Raw genomic sequence first — 19,979 nt, forward strand, 5'->3', positions numbered from 1 at the left:
CAGAACAATGGATTAAACCTAGATCTTTGTGACTGGGGGTGAATTCTTGCATTGTTCAGCATACCGTCCATCATTTGTTTCTTTTGCAGTTAATAAGACAAACACTTTACCTGTTGTGTATCCTGCTTACCTTCTGGGGCAAAGTGACTTGAAAATGGCACGCTAATGGTCACACAAATACTTTCATGCAGTGTGAATTCCCAAGACCTCAATTGCTATACTGTCCCTTAAAAATGACCATCCAGTCCTCGTGTTGTCTCTGTCAGGTTTGCGGAATTCCGACCAATCCTCGTATTTAAATTCTATTTGCTTTGCACTGCAGTACTTTTATTTCTGCATTTACATTTATAAAGACAAAACAATATTTTCCATAATGCAAAGTAAACTGCACTTAAGAACAGGAGGGTGGACTCCTGACAAAGTAAGAACACTGCATAGCTCATCAAGAGAATCTTTAAAATACAATGTATTTTGTGCGACAACGTTAGGCAGCAATCGGGTTTTGAAATCCATTACAACTTCAGATATAAGCAGGGCCAAAATAATTAATTGTCAAGGTTGACTACTATGTGGCAAGAAACGGCTAATTTTGTGGCACATTTTATGATAGAATTTCATTATTTTGTCAGTTATACATGTTAATACCGTCTGGAAAAGGGGTTCACCTTATTAGACTAGCTTAACCCCCAAATATAAAGCAACCTGGTGAAGGGCTGTCCCTGTGGGGAAACTCATCGCTACATATTTAGTAACGTTTTGTCCTTTGAGCTAGAAACAACGTTTTTGTGTTAAAATCTGCAGATTATGTATCCGATAATGGAATATGTGTCAAACGAAATCCCTAATTATACAGACCATGCCACCACAGTAGAATCACATAATTCCTGTTGCCCTTGTTATGCCATTACAACTACAAAGTATCTTGCTGAGTCGGGTCACCATCTCCTATCTGTAACCCAAAAATTCTGTTAAGGTGCCAATGATCTCTTAAAAAAGAAAAATTAAAAGTAAAACCAACTATTGTGTAAGGTGTCATGAGGGTTGAGCCAAAAACGACCTAATATAGCTGGATGGATTAAATGCAGTAAAGAATATTCTAGCTGGAGGCAGTCAAGTCTTTAGGGCGATAAGCAAGACTATTTGATGAATCGAGCTATCATTAAAAGTCCTGACATTTTACTGCAAAAGGAATGTCTTTGCTAATGTCAAGACCAGCAACGGTGTAACATTGAGGAGATGTGGAATAAACCAGGGAACCAGGTTTGAGAATCCGGAGACAAGTAAAAAATCCTGTGATTCGGGCCATTACTTTATCATCCTGCACCTTTAAAAAAAATAACAAGCATTAGCATAGCCAATAGGTCTCGCCTTTGGGACCTTATAAGTATTTATTTATGCAGCATAATATCGTTGGTGCAACAACATCAACTGTTGCATGGCTAAACACTTATAAGGTCCCAAAGGCGAGACCTATTGGCTTGGCCAATGCTTGTTCCAGATAGTAGCTGGGTTTTAAGCTGAAACTTTGGTTATTTTAGTGTTTGTGGAATTTTGAACTGCTAGGAATTCAACCAAATAAATGCTGCCTGTGCTGATGCACGTGGCAGAAGTTCCCGGACAGCGTCCCTACATCACTACTACCGTATGTGCTGTCTCTGCCTTTTTTGACTGGTCTCCAACAAGGGGCGACGGACACTGTCGAAGAGTCTGTGCTGGTTTCACCATAAAGAAAGAGTCTTTTTCCAGAGGAGTGGGCCTTCCTAGGCAGACCATTTTAACCAGCAAGAGCGCAAGAATGATTGTATGAATGAGACAACAAGTGGGGTCAGTCCAGTAGCAGCACAAATACAATATCTGTGCACCCAGAACCGCTGGCATCATAGCTGCATGCCTGCCAACTCACGTGGTGCCACAGTGTGATACACTATATTGGCTCCCATCACACGGTCACCCAGTGAGGAGCTGCCATCACACTGGCAGGGAAAACGAGCTGAAATGCACGATAAATAGTGCTTTTCGAGAGGCTTTGAACTGCTTACGCCATTAAAGGGTGTGAAAAAACCCAAGGACATCGGCACCAGCCTAAGCAAGCTTTTTTGGGGGTAGGGGGAGGAGAGGGTTTGGGGCGGGGTGGGTTCAAATGTGTCTCCTAGATATTTATCGGTAGTGCCCCCGCCTCCTCCACTTCAAGTTGGCAGGTATGCAGGTGAATAAAGGTTCTGTAGTAGAGGATCTCTGTGTATAGTCATAATCTAGTGAATAGTCCTGCTCATGTGCGGGGACCCCGGAGCAATCAAAAATAATCTCTTAAGCTGTCTCAATATGCAGTCCTGCATAGACACTTAAGAGAGAATTTAAAGACAAATAATGCAGCCTATACTACAAAGGCTACACTGTCCAGTACTTCAACTAGATATTCCACCAAAATTAAAATTCAGCACAGCCTGCCAAGTTTCTCTCATAGAAAAACTTCCCCTTTTACAAAAAAGGCCTCTGGAAGATAGAGAGGAAGGGGTGGACAGACAAGCCCCATAGACTGCCATTATGTGGCTCAAACAGGATACTGTGCCTTTAAGGAAACTTTCTAGAACTCCCAGTATCCCAGAATGCACAGCAGGTCCCCTCCACTTTCAGCTCTTTTTTCCGGCTCCTGCTAGCAGGACCCTGGGGCATTGAGCTCTCCCTTTTTAGGGATTATTTCAATTTTGTTTGCACTTTTAATCTGTTAGAGTGTGTTCACTCGACGTGTTTTTGAGTCTTCCTTAATTGCTGGTGTTTTTCTGGTAATTCTGAGCCTTCATTTATCAAATATGCCTGCCTTATTTGATAAATGCCCTGAATGCTCTAGGAAGAAGGCCAAGTCCGATCCACACGAGGTGTGTATCCCTTCTGCACATGTTCCTGAGGAATTTGAGATTTGCCACACTTTCACCTCCAGGACCCTGAAGGACTGACAGAAGATCAGGCTCCAAGGATTGGAGCAGAGAAAACATCAAGGTCAAGGTGGATCTGGGCATGCTGGATCTGCTTCATCTGCCCGTGCTGAGGCCTCTGGGGGGCTCCTGAGTGAGAGGAAGGCCAGAAAACGCCACCGGTCTCCGTCGACGCCGATAGCCTCGACGTCGGCGTCGAGAGGAATGACCACGGTCTGTTCCCCGTCTCCCCCGGGCTAGGGGTTGAAGCGGCGTCGACGTTAGACGTCGAGGGGACTGACGTCGAGACCTCCGTCGACGTCGGGTACGGATTCATTGTCATCGTCGAGTCATCGACGTCGAGAGAAGTCACGCCGGCGCCCGCCGTCGAGGCCACACCGTTGTTCGCCGTCGACTCGGCGCTCGACGTCAAAGAGGATATCGTCGACGCCGCGAAGATCATCGACGTCGAGACAAGGAGCGTCGAGGTCACAGCGATCTTCGACGTCGAGAAGGAGAGGCCCGACGTCGAGACATAGATCATCGACGTCGAGACGCCATTCGTCGGCGTCGAGACGCCGTTTGTCGGCATCAAGACGGCGTTCATCGACGCCGAAGAGGCGCTCGGAGCCTAAGAGGAAGGCTTCGTCCTCCAGGAGACGTTCTGCCACCAGAAGTTCCTCCAGATCATCGGGGGCACCGCGGCGATGTCGTTCACCGACAGGGGGCACGGCCTCTCGGTCTCCCCAGTCAGGTCCGGCTAAAAAGAAGAGGAGAGAGAAGTCTCCGGGCTCTGTGTACTCTGTGGTATACTCGCCCCCTAAACCGAGGTCGCCTTCACCATCGCCTCCGTTGCCAAAGGATCCGCCCCCTCGGATTCTGACGCCTCCTTTGCCGCCACCTCCTCCTCATCATCCTCCTCCTCCGCCGCCTCGTGGGCTGCCACCGAATCCACTGCCGCCACCGCAGGGGCGTCCGCCGGCTCCACCGAGGTCTACCTCGTTGCCGCACTTTCTGACTCCGCCTGCAGGGCCTCGTCTTCCGAGGCTTTCGGTCAGGCCGCCACAACTTCCGCCGCTGAGACCTGCGGAACGACCAAGGCCGAGGAGGTCTAGATCCCGCTCCGGACGGAGAGGGAGATCCAGGAGTCGCCATTGTTCGTCTACCAGATCTAGACGGCGCCACAGGAGGGGCAGGTCTAGATCTCGTACGGATTCGTCCAGCGCCAGGGGCTACTCTCCTACCCTGTCAGGGTCCCCTCGGACGAGGGTGTTGCCTGTGGACGACATTATATCCTTCCAGGATGTACTGCTGAGAGGGGCGAACAAGCTGGGCATCACGCTCACTGTGCCCACGCCCTCAGTCATTTTTGAGACTCTTCATAAGAAGCAACTGTCTCGAGCTCTGTTGCTGTTAGTCCCGGGTTTGGAGGAGCCCGCCATGGAGTTGTTCCTCACTCCCGCGACTACGAAGTCAGCCCCCTCCAGGCTCCAAAAGAAGTACAGGGCTCCTGACTCGGACCCAGCATTTCTCAGGGTGGATCCAGCACCGGATTCGGTAATAGAGACGGCGGCGCAGAAACAACATGCCACCACCCCGTCATCTACAGTGCCTCCAGACAAGGAGAGCCGCTGGATGGCAGGAAGATCTGCGGGACGTCCGCCACCTCCATGAAGGCCGCGAGTGCCTCGGCGTTGTTGGGGAGGTACGATCGGGCTCTGTGGGAGTCCCTCCAACAGTTCGCTGACCTCCTGCCCAAAGAGAAGAGGGAGGATTTCATGTAGATCCTGAATGAGGGGCTGCTGGTCTCTAATCAACTGATCAGCGCAGCTGCGGATTCATCGCTCCTGGCAGCCCACGGGTACTGCCATGGAGTCAACCAGAGACGTCATGCCTGGCTGCGGCTTACGTCCTTGAAACCTGAGGCCCAACAGAGGGTGGCCAACTTACCCTTTTCGGGCGAGACTCTTTGGAAAGCACGCTGACGATGAAATGGCCAGGATGAAGGCAGAGGTTGAAACCCTGACGGCTGTCGGGTTGGAGAAGCCCAAGGAACAAAAGAAGACCTACCGCCCGTTCCAGAGACTGTATGGGGCGCAGGACAGGGGGAGAGGCCAGCAAACTGGACAGCAACAACTACAGCAGTTCCAGAGGAGGCCCTTCCAAAAACGTCAGAAGGGCCGGGGTGGGCAGCAACCTGCCACCGCGACCAAGGGCCTGGTCGGATCTAGGCCCTGAGCTGTTACTTCCCCGTCCTCCGTTATCCACTCCGGTGGGGGGGAAGTGTCCAATACTACCTGGCAGAGTGGAGAAAAATTACTCAGGACAAATGGGTGCTGAATATTGTTTGCAATGGATACAGTCTTCGGTTCATCAGCCCGCCTCCAGCAATTCCACCGGTTTGCTCGCAGTTTCAGCTGTGTGAGCTCCAGGCGGAGGCAGATACCCTGTTAAGAAAAAGGGCGATAGAAGACGTCCCTCTGTCTCAAAGGGGAAGAGGTCTTTACTCACGGTTCTTTCTGGTACGCAAGAGAGACAAGAACGAATTCAGGCCCATTCTGGATTTGCTGCAGGCAAACAAATGGATTCGCAGGGAAAAGTTTTGCATGCTGTCTTTGCACCAGATTTACCCTCAACTGCAATGGGGAGACTGGCTGTGCGCGATAGACCTACAGGATGTGTACTTCCATGTGCCCATTGCACAGAAACACCGGAGGTTCCTGCGATTCCAAGTTGGCGCCAATCACGATCAATACACAGTTCTACAGTTCGGGCTGAAGTCTGCGCCCAGGACCTTTTCAAAATGCTTGGCAGTGGAGCGGCACACCTGAGAAAGAACAAGGTGTTTGTCTACCCGTACCTGGACGATTGGTTGATCAAGGCATCCTCCTTCGTGGAAGCTCAATCGCACTTCCATAAGACGACCGTTCTCCTGAACTAGCTGGTGTTGCACATCAACATGTCCAAGTCTGTTTCAACTCCGGTCCAGTGTCTCCAGTACTTGGGAGCCTCCATCAATACGCTGTCAGCAAGCGTGTCTCCTTCGGAGGAGAGACGTTTATCACTCCTTCGGAAGGCTCAGGCTCTTATGACCGTTCCATCTACAACAGCGAGGACGGTGTCTTCTCTACTGGGGTCGATGGCCTCCTGTACCTTCCTCACGCCACACGCACGACTGCACATGAGACCCTTGGAGGAGTGTCTGGAGGATCAGTGGGACCAGAGGCGAGGAAACTGGGACGACAGGATACGACTGTCTCTGCATGCTCTACAGTCTCTGAAATGGTGGTGTTCAGCGGAGAACCTCCTCAAAGGGGTTCCCTTCCACAAGGACATTCCCACTCAGACTATTGTGACGGATGCTTCTCTCCACGGCTGGGGAGCGCATTCCGGAGAGTTACAGATACAAGGAACGTGGTCCCCGACGGAGTCCACGTATCATATCAATTTCCTGGAACTCAGAGCGGTTCACTTGGCACTGAAGGCCTTCCATCTGTCCTTTCAGACCAACTCTCTGCTTGTACAGACGTACAATACGACCACGATGTATTACCTCAACAAGCAGGGGGGTTCGAGATCGCGCACTCTGTCGCAGGAGGCGCAGGCGATCTGGCACTGGCTGCTGGCCAGAGGACTGACGAGAACGGCTACCCATCTGCAAGGTGTACAAAATGTTCAGGCGGACGCGCTGAGCAGACTGATTCAGGAAAACCACGAATGGGTCATAAACGACGAAGTACTCAGAGACGTCTTCGCCAGGTGGGGCACTCCAGACGTAGATCTGTTCGCCACCGCCGAATACAGCAAATGCCGAGACTTTGCGTCCAGGTATTACCAGCAGGGGACTCTGGGGAATGCGCTATGGATCAACTGGTCGAACAGCTTTCTGTACGCTTTTCCACCCATTCCCCTGATTCCGACGGTGCTCATCAAACTGTCCCAGTCCAGGGCGAGGATGATCCTACTTGCCCCGGAATGGCCCAGACAGTGGTGGTTCACGGACCTGCTTCACCGGTCTCTTCTTTCTCACATACCGCTGCCGTGCAGGCCGGACCTTCTCACGAAGTTCAGGGGACAGATGGTACACCCCAACCTCTCGTCTTTGAGTTTGGCGGCATGGCTCCTGAGATAGTGCAATATGGCCATTTGAATCTCCCTGCGGATTGTATGGACATACTGAAGGAGGCTAAGAGACCTTCCACTAGGACTTCTTATACTTACAAGTGGAAGAGATTCTGCATCTGGTGCAAGTCCGAGAACTATGCTCCGACGACATGTAAGGAAGATGTCATCCTTCCATATCTTTTGCATTTGGCGCAGTCTGGCCTTAACTTCCATTCCATTAAGGTCCATCTAGCTGCGCTGACTGCCTACAGGAAATGCCCTTCACAGACTTCCTTTTTCCAAATTCCTGTGATAAAGGATTTTTTGGAAGGCTTGAAGAAAGTGTTTCCTCCTGTTCGTCTTCCTTTGCCTTCATGGAAATTGAATGTGGTGCTGTCCAGATTGATGAAGGAAACTTTTGAACCTATTCATAAGGCTTCGCTACAGCACCTGTCCTGGAAGGCGGTGTTCCTCGTGGCCATTACATCGGCCCGCAGGGTGAGTGAAATTCAGGCATTGTGTTGCCAAGAACCTTATACGGTATTTCATGCTGCTGAGGTAGTAATGCGTACTCACCCTAAGTTTCTTCCTAAGGTTATTTCTGATTTCCATGTTAAACAGACTATAACGTTACCTACATTTTTTCAGAATCCCTCCACTCCAGCGGAAAGATCTCTTCATTCCCTGGATGTCAGAAGGGTGTTGAAATTTTATCTGGATAAAACCAAGGATATTCGTAGGTCAGACCAATTGTTTATCAACTATGGTTCAGTCAGGACTGGTCTTGCTACCTCTAAACAGTCCATCTCGAGGTGGATTGTGTCCTGTATACAATTGTGTTATCAAACGGCTAATAAGACCTTAGGGGGTAAGCCTAAGGCTCATTCCACCAGGGGCAAAGCGGCCACGACAGCTTTGCTCCGTATTGTTCCCATTGCAGAAATCTGCAGGGCTGCCACTTGGAAGTCGGTCCATACCTTTGCTAGGCATTACTGTCTGGACTCTGATGCCAAGGCAGATGCTCAGGTTGGGCAGGCTTCACTGCGAAATCTGTTCGCACAGTAGTGGTGTGGTATTTATTCTTCTCCACCGCCGCTTTGGTGTTGGGGATGGGCTTGCCATTCTATTCACTAGATTATGACTATACACAGAGATCCCCTACTACAGAAGGAGTAGTTTCTTACCTGTAACTCCAGTTCTGTAGTAGGGGTATCTCTGTTATAGTCATAAGCGCCTGCCCTCCTCCCCGGTGGAGAAAGATGTTCATGTACTGAATGCTACAGGTCTAGCTTTAGACGCCTCCAAAAAGAACTGAAAGTGGAGGGGACCTGCTGTGCATTCTGGGATACTGAGAGTTCTAGAAAGTTTCCTTTAAGGCACAGTATCCTGTTTTGAGCCACATAATGGCAGCCTATGGGGCTTGTCTGTCCACCCCTTACTCTCTATCTTCCAGAGGCTTTATTTGTAAAAGGGGAAGTTTTTCTATGAGAGAAACTTGGCAGGCTGAGCTGAATTTTAATTTTGGTCGAATATCTAGTTGAAGTACTGGACAGTGTAGCCTTTGTAGTATAGGCTGCATTATTTGTCTTTAAATTCTCTCTTAAGTGTCTATGCAAGACTGCACATTGAGACAGCTTAAGAGATTATTTTTGATTGCTCCGGGGTCCCCGAACATGAGCGGGACTATTCACTAGATTATGACTATAACAGAGATACCCCACTACAGAACTGGAGTTTCAGGTAAGAAACTAGTCCTTCTGAGACAGACAGTGATGGCTGTAAATACAGATGAATACCCCACACCAAGCGGAGTCGAGGTAAATGCCCCGAGACACAACTTGGAGGAAGCCTCCAACTTCAGTAAATGCAGGGCACAAGTCCTAAAAAATGAAGTAGGGGGACTGACCAAGTCAGACAGTATACAAGTGACATCATGACACGTGCTATTAAAGCACATGACGCGTGGCATCACAGGAACTGACATCACTGGAAGTGATGCTCTGATATGTGTATGTTATAACATATGCCAACTGATAACGCAATAAAAGAGTTTCTTTTTTAAATGTCTCCTGCAAAGCATATCATGTATCATGCAGATCACAGATTTTTATTTTATGTTGATAGGTACGTGGATTACTGCTATGAACACAGAGATCCTTTTGTCACTTCCAGTTAATAAATTGTGATCCTTCTAGTAGACCCCAGTGAGCTATGAAGTGTATTTGACTCCTACACCTTGTAACCCTGACTGTCTGATGTAACACATCTTGTTCATTAATTTACACACTTACATGATTTATTTGGAATGGATAATGTGTATGTTATGTAAAGTGCTCTGGGATGAGTAGCGCTACAAAAGAAATAAACTAGTGATATTTAAATTATTTGTGTAAATACTGAGACAGACCAACCCATCTGACAATCTTACAGTGCATAAACTTATATACAACAAAGTAAAAATCATGAATCTCTTTGGTACCTGTGAAGAGATAACAAGCTGTGTTCTTTTGTTTTCTCACCCCTAGTCCCATACTCGATCAAAAGGGGGCCTGATGGCCCCCTTAACTTCTGTCTTTATTTTTGCCCAGCTGGAAGTGGAAGAAAAAAAAAAGCCCCCTCGCTGCGTGCAGCCTGCACGTTGCTGCTGGGAATCGGTCCAGGGAAGGCATGGCTTGGCAGTTCAGGCTGGACTGTTCCCATAAGGCACAGGGTCAGACTGATTTGCATATGGCCATGTCTGAACTGGGGTGGCAGAGTGGGCTAAAGAACGGTGATGAATTAAACCCAGATCTGTTGACTGGGCGTGAGTGTTTGATTGGTTCAGATGCTCCGTCCATCACCGCCCCCTTTTGTACCAGGGAATTGAAAGCAGACAACATGCAGGAGCTGATGAACATGTCCCGGTGTTTCAAAATGACACTGGGACAAGTTTAACATATTTCCGTGGGGCCCCACTTCTTAGCAGGGGGACAGCGTGTACCATGTGAAAAGAGTGGGTGGACGCCGTGTATCCGCGTGTACACCTGAGTCGTGCCCTGAGTAAATGCCTAAAGCTCCGATAGCATGCTTGAATTTAGGTACTGCAGATGACTTGATGCCATGTCTTCCCCCAAAGGTGCTGCCGTGCTCGCGAGTCGCCGCCATCTTAGCAATGTATCATAGCATTTTTATGTGTCTGTAATATGCACCCAAGTTACTCTCTGATCACGACTCAGTATATTTCCTTTAGCCCTGAACTTACTAGCTCAAGCGGGAAAAGAAGAACAGTTATGACACACATATCTCTTAGAAAGTCCTTGGAGAGAATGCATTTTGAGGAACATAACACATTTATCCGAGACTATACAGGTGTTTGGTTTATTTTGTTGAGGTATTGGCACTCTTCCCCCCAAGCGAGTACAGACAAGAAGCACACAGTATTATTTTTAAAGGCTTTATTTGAATCCTATTTTGTTACACTAGATATCCAGATCTACTGTTGTAGATATAAAAGTAATAGTAACAGTGACCATTAGATATAAACAGAACGTAACATTTATGAAAGTGGTCATCATATTGCATAGTGGCAATTTCCCTTGAGTCTATTCCTAGCTAATAAACAAATTAGCACAAAACTCTGACGTTCTATGATGGTTTAGTATTTAGGTGTTTTTGTTGTATACCAAAACATCATTTGTATTTTGCAGTCCAAATCGTGCCCACCGGGCAAGACTAGATTGTATCTATGTGGCTGCCTCCTGTTAGTAATGGCCTTTGTGCAGTTTCATTGAGAACTGCTCTTATCTGGATTCAGAAGTGCCTCTCCCTTCAGGAGAACTAAGAGAGCTCATTTTATATTATTTTCCTGACATTGTTATGAGAAATAAATCCTCATGATGCATGGGAATTCTCTTATAGATTCATTTTAAAGCACCTTTACCTTGCTCTAAATATCATACATTGCATGAATATATGAATGTGTAAACTAGAAGGACACTATCAAAGCAAATGTGTTATATGATCAAGAACATAGATGTATATATATATTTAGGGTTTTGACATTTGGGGGCATTCGCCAATAAGCAAATGCTCAATATGGGGTTTCCTATACCACTATAGGGCAAAACATGACACAAGCAGAACTGTAATTGGTGGTAAATAAATGTTTTTATTTTATTTTATTTTGCTGCTGGTAGCGGGTCCTCGCATCGGAAGCAGGAGCTTGTAGCAGAGCTGAATAAGAACGGAGTGCAGTTTGATGTCCGAAAGCTGCATGTGGGTGACTTTCTGTGGATAGCAAAAGAGAAAGTCAAACCTGTACCAGGTATTCCATTCACACCAATATACAAAAAGATGTAGAACATTATTTACAGGTTTCACATAATAGAGCAATTCATTAATCCAAGGGGGTGTATTTGCCAGACAGCATATTTACAGACTTTTTCTACTCATAGGGGTGCTATATTATACTAACCGCACACTATCTACTCCTGTGAAAAATATCAATTACGGGTCCTATGTATGAACACATTTTCCGATAGACACAGAATGGGTAAAACCCTTTGATACATATGGCCCTAAATGGATTGCATTCATCTGAAAGCTATATTTGGCAGTAGTCTGAGTTTGCCCAAAATCAACAATATCATTGTTAATCTGAAAACTGATTAATCTCTTAGTCACTAGTGCTAATATTAAAAACGTTGTATTTCTTACTCTATAATGCTATTTCTGCATTTTATTTGAAAAAGAACGAAATTGCTAAAGAGCTGGCCACGCTCATCGTTAGTGTAAAGCAACCTCTTTGTGTTTTCTATTGCAATTGTCTTTCTATCTCCTATATGAAAACAATGTGTTAGATGGTTCATTTGCTATGTCGCGCCTCTATCTGAAACTCCTGCAGGATGTTGTGATTCACTTATCCACTGGCCCCTTTCCTCCATTGGGAAAGCTGTTTTAATCATCAAATTAGGTAGATGTAGCAATGAGCCTTTTAAATAAGCATTGACTAGAATCTCACTAGGAAAGATTCCGGGGGCATGTTGTACTGTTACATATAAGCCAATGGAATTTCTAGAAAAAACAGTACCTGTCATACAGAATCCAAGCGTGTTCCATGTGCTGATCTCAGCCTGCATAGTGCAATAATTGTTAGCCTATGTTTAACTGGTGAAGTGGCTGTCCTAAAGAGAGGTGTGATTCTCTGTGATCTGATATGTACAGGTCAGCTGAGGGCACCGTCATCCCGAGAACTGGTGCTGGACTACGTGGTGGAGAGGAAGAGGATGGATGACCTCTGCGGTAGCATCATTGATGGCAGGTTTCGTGAGCAGAAGGTAAAGTTTGATTTGCTTGGACTGCTGTTCACTCACACATAAGCGCACCCCTCAGCTCTATCTTTGTGAAGAAATGCTCATCTCGGTGCCTCTTTCTTAGTTCCGGATGAAGAGATGCGGGCTGCGAAACCCAATTTACCTAGTGGAAGATTACGGCTCTGCACAGCACTTGAGCATTCCCGAAGCCACTTTACAGCAAGCAATTGTGAACACGCAGGTAAGTGGTGCACACGGATTGGTATATAATGGAGGTGTAGTATAAAAGTTTGTGCTTTCTTTAACAAGTCTTTCCCCTCTGGATTGGTTACTGTGATAATTTGTGCGCATCATCTTGGGATGCATTGGGGTCCAGTGCCATGAAGGCAGATCATAGACCTTCATAACAAGCACCAAACAAGCCTGATCTGGTGACATGAGACAATAAGAAAACAAATGTGCACAAAAAGTTGTAAGATCTTCCTCCTTTGAGAAAAGTGGAACACCTAGAAATCTAATATTTGCAGCTCTCTGAATATTTTCGAGGGCTGTCACCTTGTTTCTCTACTATTAATGTGCTTCAATAGAATGAAGCTCACTAATAGTAGATACCTGGCCCTCCACGAGTTCTACTTCAGTCTCCAATCCAGACAATGAAACCTCCACACTCTTTGCCTTTTTCCATTTTTGCTAGACTGGCCTCCACAGATTGTTAGACTACCAGTCTAGCTTTTTCACTGAAGTCTTGACGTCTGAAATCATCTCTTTCTGACCTCCCATTGGCTCCAGGTTGTTGGCATCCTTGTCTTCCTCCACTGAGGGGTTCTTCTTTATACCACAGCTTGTCAGAGCCTGTTTGGGGCTACATGGCAAGAAGGGAGTACTGGGCCACAGCCTTGATACATGAGGCCTTTTATCACTGCTCTCTTGCAACACTGCAAGCTGTATGCCAAGAGCATCCTTGCTGCTCTTGACCCTTAGGTTAGCAGGGCAAGCTGAACAAGCATCTTGAGGAGATAATGGAGGGAGGTAGATACTCAGAACTCAATGGTTACCAAATCAAATGGAACAATAGTTGTCCAATCCAGTGCTTCTATACCAGTGAAGTACTTTATTATACCAAAAGGAAATACCACACAAAGGAATGTGCGTATGGGCACAGGGTTGAATAACTCCAGCTAGTGAGCAGATCCAAAGCAAAACCCCCACTTACAAACAAATGAAGAGCTCCCCCTGCGGTGCTGTGAGAGACGCTTAGGAGATGATTCCATCTGCACAACAAAGGAGACAACTCTCTCCACCTTCTCACACTCTTCATTGACCAATGGTAGTGGTCACGAATAGGTAATCCGTAGTCCTTTGCTAGAAAGATAACTGCTGCTTATCTAATTCAGACCGGTCTCCATCCTTCCATACCTTACTATTTAAACCCAAAGCTCAGGAATGCCAGCAGTACACTTTGCCTGTCTAGGAAGGCTGTCCCTCAGTCTTTATCTTGTGTTGTGATTATCCAAGAGCAACTCAAAAGGGCTTCCACTTGCTTCACAGTCACCGATTTGAACTCAACATGGAGTCACTCAACCAGTCACCATATATATATTCTTTGCGCACTCACCACTCTCCCAGGGATTTCAGCGCAGGGTCCAGGAACATCATAGTAGCAGACAGTTACCAGAGTGGGGCCAGTAGTCATCTTACTGTTCAAGACCAGGAAAAAAAGCCGTCCTCCTGTACCATAGAAAAGAAAAATGGTATCATGTCACCACTGCTCCATGGTTATATCCCCGGACATGGACAGGGGTCTGGTGTCATAGGTAGGCATGCTTGGTACGCCCCTCAGTACCACAGAGCCACATTCTGGGTCTCGGAACATTTCAAACAGCCTAGGCCTCAGTGCAGGAATTCAGTGTGTGCTGAGCACAAAATAGAAATGGGATCCCACTGACAACCAAAGTTTAGTTTACTCAGGCTAGGGAACATTCCCATCCTAACACTGCTTTTCACAGTCATTATACGAACCACAAAAGAACTACTATTGCTCATTCTAGTTATGATGAAAATGCCCCACATATGTGGTTTCTGTCACTTTGGGCTTGGCACCCGCCACTTGCTTTTTAGCATACTTTGAGAAAACTGACAGATCTCATCCACTAGTCATAAAAAGGAAAGTTGAACAATTCATAGAAGGCCCAATAACAATAGCTTAAAACAAATTACAAGACCAGAAACACAGATTTATGGTGAATGGTTGCAGTACTCTGAGACCCACACCTCACATGACGAGAGCAAGACTTATAATGTTAGTTCAGTGAAACATTCAATCGTGGCCCTGTGTACATGGGTAAATAGATGTTCTTGAAGAGGGCATCCCTTTATTTAAACAAATTACATTGAGGGAACCTGGCTCTTCTGCTGTGGTCGTGAAAAAGATTCATAAAAGGGGGTGGTGATGGACAGAGTATCTGAATTAAGCAGAACACTCCTACCCAGTCAAAAGATCAGGGCTTGATCCATCACCGTTTTTTGGCTCACTGCACCATCCCAGTTCAGAACCTGGCTATATGCAAATTAGTCTGGCCCTGGCCCAGTGCATCATGGGAACAGGGCAGACCAAACTACCAAGCCAATTCTTTACTGGAAAGGAAACAAGCTTCCGGGGACCGGTTTCTGGCATTGCAGCCGTCTTCGGCCCGGCTTGCTTGAATCCTGATGGTGCAGTGAGCAAGGGACTCACATCTGAGTATACCCTACCACACTTATGGTGGCCAAAACGATTCATAAAAGGGGGTGGTGATGGACAGAGTATCTGAATTAAGCAGAACACTCCTACCCAGTCAAAAGATCAGGGCTTGATCCATCACCGTTTTTTGGCTCACTGCACCATCCCAGTTCAGAACCTGGCTATATGCAAATTAGTCTGGCCCTGGCCGAGTGCATCATGGGAAAAGGGCAGACCAAACTACCAAGCCAATTCTTTACTGGAAAGGAAACAAGCTTCCGGGGACCGGTTTCTGGCATTGCAGCTGTCTTCGGCCCGGCTTGCTTGAATCCTGATGGTGCAGTGAGCAAGGGACTCACATCTGAGTATACCCTACCACACTTATGGTGGCCAAAACGATTCATAAAAGGGGGTGGTGATGGACAGAGTATCTGAATTAAGCAGAACACTCCTACCCAGTCAAAAGATCAGGGCTTGATCCATCACCGTTTTTTGGCTCACTGCACCATCCCAGTTCAGAACCTGGCTATATGCAAATTAGTCTGGCCCTGGCCCAGTGCATCATGGGAACAGGGCAGACCAAACTACCAAGCCAATTCTTTACTGGAAAGGAAACAAGCTTCCGGGGACCGGTTTCTGGCATTGCAGCCGTCTTCGGCCCGGCTTGCTTGAATCCTGATGGTGCAGTGAGCAAGGGTCTCACATCTGAGTATACCCTACCACACTTATGGTGGCCAAAACGATTCATAAAAGGGGGTGGTGATGGACAGAGTATCTGAATTAAGCAGAACACTCCTACCCAGTCAAAAGATCAGGGCTTGATCCATCACCGTTTTTTGGCTCACTGCACCATCCCAGTTCAGAACCTGGCTATATGCAAATTAGTCTGGCCCTGGCCGAGTGCATCATGGGAAAAGGGCAGACCAAACTACCAAGCCAATTCTTTACTGGAAAGGAAACAAGCTTCCGGGGACCGGTTTCTGGCATTGCAGCCGTCTTCGGCCCGGCTTGCTTGAATCCTGATGGTGCAGTGAGCAAGGGACTCACATCTGAGTATACCCTACCACACTTATGGTGGCCAAAACGATTCATAAAAGGGGGTGGTGATGGACAGAGTATCTGAATTAAGCAGAACACTCCTACCCAGTCAAAAGATCAGGGCTTGATCCATCACCGTTTTTTGGCTCACTGCACCATCCCAGTTCAGAACCTGGCTATATGCAAATTAGTCTGGCCCTGGCCCAGTGCATCATGGGAACAGGGCAGACCAAACTACCAAGCCAATTCTTTACTGGAAAGGAAACAAAGTTCCGGGGACCGGTTTCTGGCATTGCAGCCGTCTTCGGCCCGTCTTGCTTGAATCCTGATGGTGCAGTGAGCAAGGGACTCACATCCGAGTATACCCTACCACACTTATGGTGGCCAAAACGATTCATAAAAGGGGGTGGTGATGGACAGAGTATCTGAATTAAGCAGAACACTCCTACCCAGTCAAAAGATCAGGGCTTGATCCATCACCGTTTTTTGGCTCACTGCACCATCCCAGTTCAGAACCTGGCTATATGCAAATTAGTCTGGCCCTGGCCCAGTGCATCATGGGAAAAGGGCAGACCAAACTACCAAGCCAATTCTTTACTGGAAAGGAAACAAGCTTCCAGGGACCGGTTTCTGGCATTGCAGCCGTCTTCGGCCCGGCTTGCTTGAATCCTGATGGTGCAGTGAGCAAGGGACTCACATCTGAGTATACCCTACCACACTTATGGTGGCCAAAACGATTCATAAAAGGGGGTGGTGATGGACAGAGCATCTGAATTAAGCAGAACACTCCTACCCAGTCAAAAGATCAGGGCTTGATCCATCACCGTTTTTTGGCTCACTGCACCATCCCAGTTCAGAACCTGGCTATATGCAATTAGTCTGGCCCTGGCCCAGTGCATCATGGGAACAGGGCAGACCAAACTACCAAGCCAATTCTTTACTGGATAGGAAACAAGCTTCCGGGGACCGGTGTCTGGCATTGCAGCCGTCTTCGGCCCGGCTTGCTTGAATCCTGATGGTGCAGTGAGCAAGGGACTCACATCTGAGTATACCCTACCACACTTATGGTGGCCAAAACGATTCATAAAAGGGGGTGGTGATGGACAGAGTATCTGAATTAAGCAGAACACTCCTACCCAGTCAAAAGATCAGGGCTTGATCCATCACCGTTTTTTGGCTCACTGCACCATCCCAGTTCAGAACCTGGCTATATGCAAATTAGTCTGGCCCTGGCCCAGTGCATCATGGGAACAGGGCAGACCAAACTACCAAGCCAATTCTTTACTGGAAAGGAAACAAGCTTCCGGGGACCGGTTTCTGGCATTGCAGCCGTCTTCGGCCCGGCTTGCTTGAATCCTGACGGTGCAGTGAGCAAGGGACTCACATCTGAGTATACCCTACCACACTTATGGTGGCCAAAACGATTCATAAAAGGGGGTGGTGATGGACAGAGTATCTGAATTAAGCAGAACACTCCTACCCAGTTAAAAGATCAGGGCTTGATCCATCACCGTTTTTTGGCTCACTGCACCATCCCAGTTCAGAACCTGGCTATATGCAAATTAGTCTGGCCCTGGCCCAGTGCATCATGGGAACAGGGCAGACCAAACTACCAAGCCAATTCTTTACTGGAAAGGAAACAAGCTTCCGGGGACCGGTTTCTGGCATTGCAGCCGTCTTCGGCCCGGCTTGCTTGAATCCTGATGGTGCAGTGAGCAAGGGACTCACATCTGAGCTAAATAACGGTGATGGATCAAGCCCTGATCTTTGGACTGGGTAAGAGTGGTCTGCTTAATTCAGACACTCTGTTCATCACCACCCCCTTTTCTGAATCGTTTTTGGCCACTATAGGTGTGGCAGGGTATACACGGACATGAGTCCCTTGCTCACTGCTCCATCAGGATTCAAGCAAGCCGGGCTGACGACGGCTGAAATGCCAGAAACTGGTCCCCGGAAGCTTGTCTCCTTTCCGGTGAAGAATTGGCTTGGTAGTTTGGTCTGCCCTGTTCCCATGATGCACTGGGCCAGGGACAGACTAATTTGCATATAGCCAGGTTCTGAGCTGGGATGGGGCAGTGAGCTAAATAACGGTGATGGATCAAGCCCTGATCTTTGGACTGGGTAAGAGTGGTCTGCTTAATTCAGACACTCTGTTCATCACCACCCCCTTTTCTGAATCGTTTTTGGCCACTATAGGTATGGCAGGGTATACTCAGACATGAGTCCCTTGCTCACTGCTCCATCAGGATTCAAGCAAGCCGGGCCGACGACGGCTGAAATGCCAGAAACCGGTCCCCGGAAGCTTGTCTCCTTTCTGGTGAAGAATTGGCTTGGTAGTTTGGTCTGCCCTGTTCCCATGATGCACTGGGCCAGGGACAGACTAATTTGCATATAGCCAGGTTCTGAGCTGGGATGGGGCAGTGAGCTAAATAACGGTGATGGATCAAGCCCTGATCTTTGGACTGGGTAAGAGTGGTCTGCTTAATTCAGACACTCTGTTCATCACCACCCCCTTTTCTGAATCGTTTTTGGCCACTATAGGTGTGGCAGGGTATACTCAGACATGAGTCCCTTGCTCACTGCTCCATCAGGATTCAAGCAAGCCGGGCCGACGACGGCTGAAATGCCAGAAACCGGTCCCCGGAAGCTTGTCTCCTTTCTGGTGAAGAATTGGCTTGGTAGTTTGGTCTGCCCTGTTCCCATGATGCACTGGGCCAGGGACAGACTAATTTGCATATAGCCAGGTTCTGAGCTGGGATGGGGCAGTGAGCTAAATAACGGTGATGGATCAAGCCCTGATCTTTGGACTGGGTAAGAGTGGTCTGCTTAATTCAGACACTCTGTTCATCACCACCCCCTTTTCTGAATCGTGGTCGTGAAAAAAGCAACAGACTCACTTGATTTGCCGCTTCCCTCTGCACATTCTGTGTCCATCCTGTTTATGGACATCCTTGTAGACAAGCTTTAGTATTCTGAGTCCATTCGGTCATTTATAGAGGCCTCGCTCAATGCCAGTTTTAGAGCGTTTTAAAGCTTCATTTTTAATTCTGACTCTGAGTAGGCAAGAAGCCCAGGGCTACCAATAAACCCCTCGGATACCTTTCTTCTTTTTAGACAACCGACCTCACAGAGCCTAATTATTCTGTATCAGCCTAATTGAACCACAATAATTTTCTTTTGGTTTCCTCAGAAGAAATCCAAGAGGCTAAGTGCATTGAGACATAAGTTCATTCTGTGCTACTTCAGTATCTTGCAACATTGGTATCTGTGGTCAGGCCTGGTCCTGGTTTCAGTCTTTCCTTGCAAACCGCAAACAGGTGGTTACTATTGGTCATTTCATTTCTGAATGAGCCTTCTAGCTGCAGATTCCTTACCTTAAAATAATCCCCAGGTGTTGGACTGGATCCGGAAATTTTTCTGTGAGCAGTATCCCTGCATGCCGTTAAGTGGTGTTCGCCTTCGCGTGGCATCATTCACATCAGAGGTTACTTGTGCTGACTTCAGTTCTTTTCTTTCCGCGTCAGTCAGCACTGATCTGGAGAAGAGCTCCCCCATGTCTTTTTTGACTGACTTTACCAACTTTTTATCAATTAATAATTTTGACATTGTGTCCTGGTGTGGCAGATTGTCCACAAGGAAGGCTGGTTTCGACCCCTCTGGCGCCTGTCACAGACAAATGTCGGTAATGGACCCACACCTCGTCTGCCTTTGGTGCCTCAAGTTCAGCCATAATGCCAAGACCTGTGTCAGTAGTCGCACCATGCACTCCAAGGCTTTGGGGGAGTGGTACCGCAAGCTGATTGCCGCTCAATGCTTGACACTGCAACTGTCTTGTTCCTGGTCAAGAAGAAGGTCCTGGAATCAGTCATTTAGCCACTCCAAGCGCTTGAATTCACAGTCGAAGTCGTCTGGGCT

At 47.4% G+C, this 19,979-nt stretch overlaps 1 protein-coding gene across 1 annotated transcript in view; it reads left to right on the forward strand.

The window, feature by feature from the left end:
• The window catches only part of MUS81 (MUS81 structure-specific endonuclease subunit), a 321,815-nt gene that overhangs the window by 181,184 nt on the left and 120,652 nt on the right, over nt 1–19,979 (forward strand). Inside the window, exons 10-12 of the mRNA XM_078660456.1 lie at nt 11,192–11,319; nt 12,219–12,331; nt 12,432–12,548. Of these exons, the coding sequence (XP_078516582.1) occupies nt 11,192–11,319; nt 12,219–12,331; nt 12,432–12,548 (358 nt within the window). The remainder of the gene's footprint in view (nt 1–11,191; nt 11,320–12,218; nt 12,332–12,431; nt 12,549–19,979) is intronic.

This window comes from Lissotriton helveticus, chromosome 9 (genome assembly GCF_964261635.1).
Source record: "Lissotriton helveticus chromosome 9, aLisHel1.1, whole genome shotgun sequence".
In the NCBI taxonomy this organism is placed as follows: Eukaryota; Metazoa; Chordata; class Amphibia; order Caudata; family Salamandridae; genus Lissotriton; species Lissotriton helveticus.